This window comes from Erigeron canadensis, chromosome 8, assembly GCF_010389155.1.
Source record: "Erigeron canadensis isolate Cc75 chromosome 8, C_canadensis_v1, whole genome shotgun sequence".
Classification (NCBI taxonomy): Eukaryota; Viridiplantae; Streptophyta; class Magnoliopsida; order Asterales; family Asteraceae; genus Erigeron; species Erigeron canadensis.
This window is the reverse complement of record NC_057768.1, coordinates 9,845,524-9,855,372: the sequence shown is the minus strand read 5'-3', so window position 1 is coordinate 9,855,372 and position 9,849 is coordinate 9,845,524. Positions and strand designations below refer to the sequence as shown.

Sequence of the window (9,849 nt, the reverse complement as noted above, 5' to 3'; positions counted from 1 at the left end):
CCGTGTTTTTTTGAAAGGTAGAAAAGTGAATTAATAAAACGATTGCTAGTAAATCGCTAGGCAACCAAAAGAGTACATTTGTAAATATAATTACAAAAAAAATAAAACAAATACAACAAGAATCAAAAGCAAACTTGACCTGAATACACTATACACCCTTAAACACCAACAAAATCCGGAATTTAACTGAGAGTGAGCTAAAATGCATGAAAAAAACCTGGTAAAATCCCAGGAAAAAATCCACGATACTAGAGGCCGCGCCACCGGTTTTCACCCTAACTCGTTTTTTATATCACCCCATACAAATCCGGACCACCATGAGACCCTGGACCACCATGAATCCCATAAAATATAGCATTTCACTAAATACCCCGTGTTAACGAGGTATGTTCGATTATTCATATGTATCATCTTCTATAAAAATTTAATATAAAAAATGTGCATATATTCTATAGAAACAAAAACATCCTAACTAAGCCTTCATTAATTTATTCATAAAATCTTTAGACATTCTACTTTTAATGTAAATTTACATACTCTATGTACCAAAATCCTAATAAAATAGTATCCAATCAATTAAACATAACGGAAAAGCTAGGAAACCTAGAAAAGAAAATATACCATGCTTGGTCAATCCTGCCAAGTATTCTCTGTCTGCAACATCCATCACCAACAAGAAACCCAAATTCTTTTGCTTTTAAATACAAAATTTTTAACAATTAGATCCAAATGGGCTATAAATCAATATAAAAAATTGTTAACACTACCAAAATCATCATCATTTTCTACCATATTACCTCTTAATCTTCTTCTTCTGTTACTGTAATGTCATTGTTTACTTTTCAGACTTCTGTCCATTTAAAATTAAGACTACTTAACAACCATGATAAATCACCATTAAACAAGTTCCCAACAAGATTATCAATATCAAATTCTCAGAAACCCGAATGTCAGTTTCCGCAATATTTACCGGCAAACCAGGTCACCTTTATATTTATAATGCATTGGTTTATAATAACTGATCATACTATTTATATTTATACTACATTACATTTCCTGATAAAGTATCTTAAAATGTATATAAAACTGAAATAAAATAGTGGATTCTCAGAGTGTTGCGGCCGTGGTGTTTGGACAGACATCACAGAACTCGAGATTATATCCATTGACAAAGAGAAGATCAGAAGGCGCGGTTCCAATTGCAGGAAGTTATAGGCTTATTGATGCAGTTATAAGCAATTGCATCAATAGCAATATAACAAAAATATATGCACTTACACAGTTTAATTCAACTTCTTTGAACTCGCATCTGTTGAGAGCATACTCTGGGGGGCTGCTATCAAACCATGAATTTCTTGAAGTAATTGCCGCTTATCAGAGTCCAGAAGACGATAACTGGTTCCAGGTTCTCCATATATCACCTTATAATTAGCACTAACTGTTTACCTACATAGATACATACATATAATTAGCCGATTTACTAATACATGCATTACTATAACAAAAGTTTTCCCGTGTTCATTATGCTGCAAGTATGTCCATATTGTTCATATCGGCCAAGTATGAGATTCGTTGGTAGTTTATAAGTCTTAGTGTCTCTTCCTCCTTTGAGCTAGCTTTTTGGAGTAAGTTATACTCCTACCTTATGTTCTGATGCGGGTCCATATCAATTGGCATCAAAGTCAGCCCTATCTTTCAAGGCTCTAACACTTGAAGTTGCCTATGAAGTGGTGGCTAGGACCTAAAAGTAGAAGGGTGTCAATGATTACCAACATAGCCGTGACCAACAAGGACGTTGGCTCCTTCAAAGAGTGGGCTACCCTTAAAATCCCACATCGGCCAAGTATGACATTGGTTGATGGTTTTACACCACATTGGCCAAGTATGGTATTGGTTGATGGTTCTACACTTGATATGGGTCCAATATGAGATGGGTCCATATCACATACACGATAATACACTTTTAAATTTTAATAGGGTCAGTTGGGGCTCTGTTTTAATAGGTCAAGCTGGTATTGTTTTAGAAGTTAGTTGAAAAGGAAATTGGTCGTCAAGGTGGTTGAAATCGACCAAAGTGTATAGTAATTGCATAAACACTTTATTGATGAATTATATTTCTGTTATAATCATATACTCCGTACTAGTTATTTATGTATATATTTAAAGGTTTGCACAAAGAGTTGACAAATTTCGGATAAACCCAACTGACCCGTTGCAAAAATTATCTGTTATCCAATCTGTTCATTTTGCCATTTTTAGACCACGTAGATATGCACTTGCATACAGATGTATACATATGCATGGGGTTGAATTCAAGTAATTTTGGGATTTCGGTCTGTAGGGAACTGCGGATGCTATGAGAAGATGCTTATGGGCATTAGAGGAGCATCCTGCCGTTGAATTTTTGGTTCTTCCAGGACACCATCTTTACAAGATGGATTATCAGAAACTAATAGAAGCACACAGGACTAATAAGGCAGATTTAACCGTTGCAGTTTTGGATAGAATGAGAGATTACATCACGGGTTTTGGTAGTTTCAATGTAGATTTTAGAAATCGAGCTATTGGATTTGTTGAGGAACCAGAGTTGATGCCAGTTAAGTAGTATACGATCAATCGGTTTATATCGTTATTCAAACTAGTAATGATTTTAAAAAGAAAATGTATGCTGATCTCTTTTTCAGGTTAATGGCTTAAAGTTAGACAATGGTTTATATGAAAAGTTTCCTAGTATGGGGATTTATGTCATCAATAGACATGTCATGATAAAGCTTCTAAAAGAATCATTTCCTAAAGCAAATGATTTGAAAAATGAAGTAATACCAGGTGCAATATCCTTAGGATTGAAGGTCAGTCTTTCTCGCTTTCTAATAAACAAACCGAAATAAAAAGTGTACAGAATCTTATCTTTGATGCATGACAGGTCCATGCTTATCAGTTTGATGGATACTGGGAGGACATGAGAAACATCAAAGCATATTACGAAGCAAACTTGGAAAGTACAAAGAAAACAAACATGAAATATAAGTCGGTAACTCTCAAAACCTGGAAAAAAAAAAAAAAAAAACTCTAGCCCAGGAGCGAAAAATAAGCTAACTACATACTTCACCTCTTGGTAGCAGCTTTTATGATAAAGATTTTCCAGTGTACACTTTGCCTCGTCGTCTGCCTCCGTCTTTAGTAACAGATGCCGTCATCACAGCTAGTGTCATTGGTGATGGTTGCATTATAAATGTATGAAACTTTCACTGAATTCATTAGGATTTTATATATGGTTGTATACTTTTTTGTATTATTTATGCAATCTTGTATGGTTTTTTAACAAGTAGAGATGCAGCATCAGTAGTTCAGTCATTGGTCCAAGAACAAGGGTTGGAGATGGAGCTGTAATACAAGATTCAGTAATATTGGGATCAGATATCTACCAGGTAATCGCTACCGATCCAAGATTTCTAACCATATACATACAGCAAATCATTATCTACTTCTTTATAGATTACCATATACGAGGGTCAAATTTACTTAATAAACAAAAAGAACTACTTTTGTCTCCATGACAACAGAGTGTACCCGGGGAGAACGTTCGTGCTATGGACTTAAACCAGACGACTATTCCAATTGGTGTTGGTGATGGTTCATTCATAAAGAAAGCTATCATAGACAAGAATGCGAAGATTGGCAAAAATGTTAAGGTATATTATGTCATCTCACCAAAATCGAAATGTTCTATAAACAAAGGCTAACTCCTAAACAACTTATATTAATAGGGTTTACCCCTATTAATCGTCGTGCCTTCGGGCGGATTATTAGGGGTTTTTTTCCCTCCATCGGGTATTTGAAATAGGCATTTCTACTTCGAGGGAGCTCTCTAGCGCGGACTTGTTTAAGACAGCGTATGCTAGACCTCCCGTTGTCGAATCACGACACGAAGTTTCCAGCGAAATTCGCCTTTAAAAAAAAAGGGTGTATGAAACCAATAGCGGTACCAGAAAAAAAAATCCACATGGGGGAAAATTACAAAATAATTCGTAGAAAAAAAGAATTCCAAGTAGGGGCAAATTTTAAAAACCCATAGAAAATTTGAGATCAATTGAAAACTTTAATCATTCAAGGCAAATTTTACATATCCTAAGGGTGGATTGGCCCCTCTTACCTCGGTATGAGACAAGCGTTTTGTTTGGTTATTACCGTATAACATATTTGATGTGTTTTTATCTTTTCATGTAGATAATTAACAGGGACAATGTAGTAGAAGCAAACAATGAAACTGATGGCTACATCATATCATCGGGCATAGTTGTTATTATGCGAGGTGCAGTAATCCAAGACGAAAGAATCTTATGACATGATAATTTTGACTTATATATGTCTGCTGATCATTTTGATCCCCTTCAAACAACACCAGAATTGATTCACAGTTTTGAAGGTATATATACTGCTGTAGGGAACTGAAAGTCAATGATCAAATGGTGGATATACTGCTCGAGTATTGAGATTGTGTTAGATTAAGAAAATTTAGCCCAAATTTCGATTATCTTTATTGCAATTGTATTCAAATAATAATGTATATATATAGTATAAAAGGGATGAATATATCCATCTTTATTGTATCAATTGATAAAAGATAAACCATATTTATAATTTGCTCACATACGTACACCGTTCCTTTTTATAACCACGTACGAATTTTCCGATACTGCTAAATTATGATCATCAGGAACTTTTAAGTTTTAATACAACCCATCCCCCACTGATCCTATCACAATCGCAACCGTAAGATCGGGCTACACCCTCAGCTTCCCCCATCTGACCCAACTCTAGGCCCACAATCAGCGGTAGCCCAACTCTTCTGTTTTTATTTGTTAAACATAAAAGTTAAAATAAGAATGATAGAGAATAAAACAAAACTAGATCTATACCCGGTCGTTAACCAGGTTAGAAACAACATATATATATATATACTAGGTCTTTTACCCCGCACGATATGCGGCTGTTTAAAAAAGTTGTTCATGTTGTTTAGTTATATGAGTATAAATAACAATTTGTAACAATTATAACTTGTATTTTAAGCAGGTATATACAAATCTATATTTATCGGTAATAGAAATATTTATATATAATGAAATATATAAATCCAAAATATAACTGTTATTATTTAACTATTAATTAGTCGATTATAAGTTATACCAGCCTTTTAGGACACTAACGTGTTATCATCAAATATTCATATGTAATACCACATATTATATTTCATGCAATGTTAATAAACATGAAATTAAATTAAAGTGTAATGTAAGATAAGACCATAACAACTACTCGTATTATTTTTGCAAACTGATATGTAATCCATTAGAATTTCATCACATTCATTCAAAATAAAATACTTTAGTAGAATTTAAGTCATCAAATAATGAAATTCGTAAAAGATGAAAAGCTTTAAAGATAAACCAAATTAAAATTACAATTAGATTATAAAAAACAAATCTATTATTCAAATTTAAGTTAAATTCAAAATGTCTTCATATTTATTTTTTCGAAAAAGTAAAATTACCTTATAGTAATTTAAAACTCAAAATCACTTGCAAAAGCAAATAGTATAAAAATGGTGACATTGGTATAGAAAGTTTATGTCAATCAAGATTAAATCAGAATGCTAACACAACAACATTTATCTAAAAAAAAATTGTTCATATTGAGATAAAAATAACCAAATAATCGACATCTAGAAAGGTCAAACTCGAGTTCACAAATAGAAGCGTTAATACAAAGCTGAAATGAGAAATAAAAAAAATCATAAAGATGTTGATAGGAGAAAAAACCAACTTAGATGATGATGATGAGGAGGAGGAGGATAATGAATAAGGTATAGAAAAAGAATCAAAAATAAATAAAAACGGAATTTGCATATCTCATACGAAACTTCAAAAGTGTGTTTCTTTGAGTAGCTAATATCACATTCATAGATATATGATTAATATCAGATTAATACTAAAATAATTAGAGGAGGGAAACAAAATATTTGCCAAAGAAAACAAATATCTCACGTTAAATAATATCTTGGATTTTTAGTTTTATTTCATTTTTTTACATAATTAAATTATTGGCAAAAAATTATAAAAATGCCACATATGATTAAGGCTTATGTGTCGATATTATAAAATAGGTTTGAGTTGTAGGACCTCTAGGATCATTCGGATTCCTACTGTTTTAATAAGTATATAGATATATATATACTAGGTATTTTACCCCGCACGATGTGCGGTTATCTAATGTTTTTGCTTTCAATACGCAATTATACAATCAAAGTAGAAGATTATGAAAAGGCTAAACAAAAAATTGATGGAAAAATGTTTGTGATTCATATTTCATGCTGTCTTTTCATTATATATTGAGTCTAGCTGTCGTTTCATTATATATTGAGTCTAACGAAACTAAAAAAAACTAAAATATATTTGTATGACTTTTTTCTTAATCTTATATTATACTGTACTTCATGCAATACTAATTAACATAAAATTAAGTTAAAATATAAATGTAATGTAAAATCATAACGATATGTTATTTTTTGCAAAGTGATAGATGATTTATTAGAATTTCATCATACTCATTCAAATGAAATAGTTTCATAAAACTTGCTTCATCAAATATTAAAATTCATAAAAACCGAAAAGATTTAAATATAGTTAGAAACCAAAATAAAATTACAGTAGATTACAAAGAACAAACTAATGCTTCAAAAACGTAAATCACTACAAAGAAAATGATATTAAAAAAAAAAAACTAAATCACAATATGATATATTCTATTGGTTATTGGTTATAGTGGATAAAAGAATAAGATATAAATATTTTGAAAACTAAATATTTTCTAATTTTGTACATAGATTGTCAGTTCATACGGTTTCTATCATAATGTAGGATTTGATCTTTCACTTTTGCTTTTTTAAAAATTTGTGTATATATAGATTTTATTTTTATTTAAATAAATATATTTAGATAATATAACTTTGTGGATTTATATATTGTAAAAAAATATAAAGATGCCACATAGGATAAAGACCTATGTGGCAATTTTTAAAAATAGCTTTTAATTGAAGAATGCTTTAAAATGCTAGAATTCTTACTGTTTTAATATTTATATAGATATATATATATATATATATATAACTTTCCTTATTTTGAGAACCATTTTTTTTTGTAAGAACCATGAGATATCTCAAATTATGTATTGGATTATATGTTTTTTTTTTGTCCATTCACATGTAAAATGATATAAAAAAGTATGTTGTAGAAGAAACTTTTTTAAATATTAAAAATCATGGGGGGCAAACATTTATTCAAAATATTAAAAATATTGGTATGTGAAGGGTTTTTTACCCAAGTTGGGTGCATAACAATCCATATTTCTTCCTCTGTATATATATATATATATATATATGAAAGTTATTTGTAGTACATGTGTAAGTTAACTTACACACTTCTTCTTCCTTCTTCCTTCCATCTCCGACCACCACCACCGCCACCATGATCATCTCCGGCCACCACCATGATCCTCCGACGACGGCGACCATCTCCGGCAAGACTTACACATGTGTAAGTACAACTTTTTTAGCAGTTTAGGGTTTAAAATTTCTAGGTTTTTTCCTTCGCGAGACAACCACCACCAGCCACCATCATCTCCGACCACCCCAACCACGGTGCCGACGTCGGGCAGCAAGGGTTTCGCCCATACCGTAGCAAATCGTCACCATCTCTTGGATCGCCGCCCATCAAATCCATACGATTCCCATATGCGTCCCTTGACGGTCAGTTTAGAACGGATAAGGGCCTTTGGCCCGTACCTTATCCACCCGAAAACGAACCTGATTCTCGCTGCAAAGTTAACTTACACATGTGTATGTCTCGCCGGAGATGGTCGCCGTTGCCTGATAATCATGGTGGTGGTCGGGGATGGAAGGAAGAAGGAAGAAGAAATGTGTAAGTTAACTTACACATATACTATAAAAAGTACATGTACTACAAATAACCCACCCCTATATATACATACATATATATATGTATGTATTTTCCTTATTTTGAGAACCGTTTTTTTTAAGCATGAGAACTCATAAATAATATACTTGTTCACATGAATTTTTTGTTCATTCACATGTGAAATGCTATAAAAATTTATGTTGTAAAAGAAACTTTTTTAAGAAACCTTCAAAGTAGCCTTTTGTGAGCTTGTGAATGAATTTGTTCACGTGTTTTGTTCACATATGACAAACGGCTATATATGAGGTTTTAAAAAAAAAAATTCTTCTACAACATATATTTTTATAATGTTTCACATGTGAATGAACAAAAAAAACATGTGATTTAATATGAAATTTAGGATTTCTCACGGTTCTTACAAAAAAATTGGTTCTCAAAATAAGAGTCTCCACCACACACACACACACACACACACATATATATAGTTAAATGTACACGAAACATGTTAAACTTTATCTATATCTATACCTACATATAAAAAAAATAGTCTCTTTTATTTATGTAAGTGTTGAAATTACTCTATGCAATATGACAATAATACCCCTTACTCTTTTTCTAAATCATCCTCTATTTATTCGTTAATTTAATTATCTCCACTAATACACTTAAAATACCCTTAATGAAATAAATTACACTGTCAGTCCTTCAACTTTTAAAATAATTTCACTAACCACTATATTAATTACATCAATAACCTACATTACTTGTTGTCCCCACTATTAGTCGTCGCCGACACCAGTCACCACCACATTTTCATCACCAACGTCGCATTTGTGTGGACACCATGCTAGTATGTAATAATAACAAAAGTACACATATCCTACTTTTATTAGAGACGGATAATATAAAACGTTAAACACCTAAACATAAGATTCCTGAAATCAAAAGTTCTAGATTTTCAAATAAATATATAATACTTCTAAATACATATTGCTCATTTATCTTAGTGATGTTATTGTCTACTAACTTAACATCATCCAAAAACCTATTACAATCAACCTCATCGTTAAAAATAAATAAAAAACTGAAAGAAAAAAAGGGTTGGTGAAGTTATTTACACTTAGAACTTTTAAAAACGACAACCGGTGAAGTCGATTGTTGTCACCTTCACCCTTTTCATGGATAAAAGTTTATAAAGTATATTTTTAATATTTGATTTAAGCCTAAATTAAAATCTTTTGATAAACCATTCACCATCTTACGCATTACGGGTGTACGATTTTAGGTTGTAAATATATTCGTTACACATTAAATTATGTTGTAATTTAAATTGAAACACATACTATGGATTGTTGATAAATAACTTTTGTGTTAACCAATAATCATATTTGAGTTTGTAAATAAAATCTTTTATAAAACAAACTAATACTTATCTTTTTTTTTAAAAAAATTTCTATCTTTAAAACACTTAAAATACCCTCAATTTTTGACATATTCTCAACTGATACACTACATCTACCTAAAACATCTCTAAAATAATTTCCAATCCTATCAATCCAAACTACCTCGATCTTTTTTCACTAATTTAAATATATTTTCAACTAATATACTTATAGTATTTTTAATGAAATTTATTTACAATATACATTTTTTAACCCTTAAAATAACTACACTACCTTATTTTACATCAATTATTTGTACAATAATTACCGTACGTTACCGTCACCGCCGCTGCCACCACCACCACCACCGCTGCCGCATTACGCCAGTACGTCACTCGTACAATACGTATAATCTCTAGTTTAGCAAGAATTCCAAATGTTCACCATACATATTTTTATAACTTTTTTTATTTTTGAAATATGGACAATCTGTA

At 31.4% G+C, this 9,849-nt stretch overlaps 1 protein-coding gene across 1 annotated transcript; it reads left to right on the top strand.

Moving 5' to 3' along the window:
- The first annotated feature begins 778 nt into the window (after positions 1–778).
- On the top strand, positions 779–4,593 carry LOC122580435 (inactive glucose-1-phosphate adenylyltransferase small subunit 2, chloroplastic). Its single transcript, XM_043752708.1, has 9 exons — positions 779–981; positions 1,112–1,405; positions 2,342–2,597; positions 2,677–2,849; positions 2,924–3,027; positions 3,123–3,234; positions 3,330–3,434; positions 3,606–3,692; positions 4,228–4,593. The coding sequence occupies exons 1-9, from the start codon at positions 826–828 to the stop codon at positions 4,342–4,344; spliced, it is 1,404 nt and encodes a 467-aa protein (XP_043608643.1). The 5' UTR covers positions 779–825; the 3' UTR covers positions 4,345–4,593.
- The last annotated feature ends 5,256 nt before the right edge of the window (positions 4,594–9,849 follow it).

What these genes read in the sequence shown, in the direction of transcription:
- LOC122580435 (XM_043752708.1), top strand. Translation starts at nt 826, where the DNA reads ATGTCATTGTTTACTTTTCAGACTTCTGTCCATTTAAAATTAAGACTA. An exon ending in AATATTTACCGGCAAACCAG is followed by an intron (nt 982 to 1,111) that starts GTCACCTTTATA and finishes GTGGATTCTCAG; the next exon opens with AGTGTTGCGGCCGTGGTGTT. An exon ending in AGATTGGCAAAAATGTTAAG is followed by an intron (nt 3,693 to 4,227) that starts GTATATTATGTC and finishes CTTTTCATGTAG; the next exon opens with ATAATTAACAGGGACAATGT.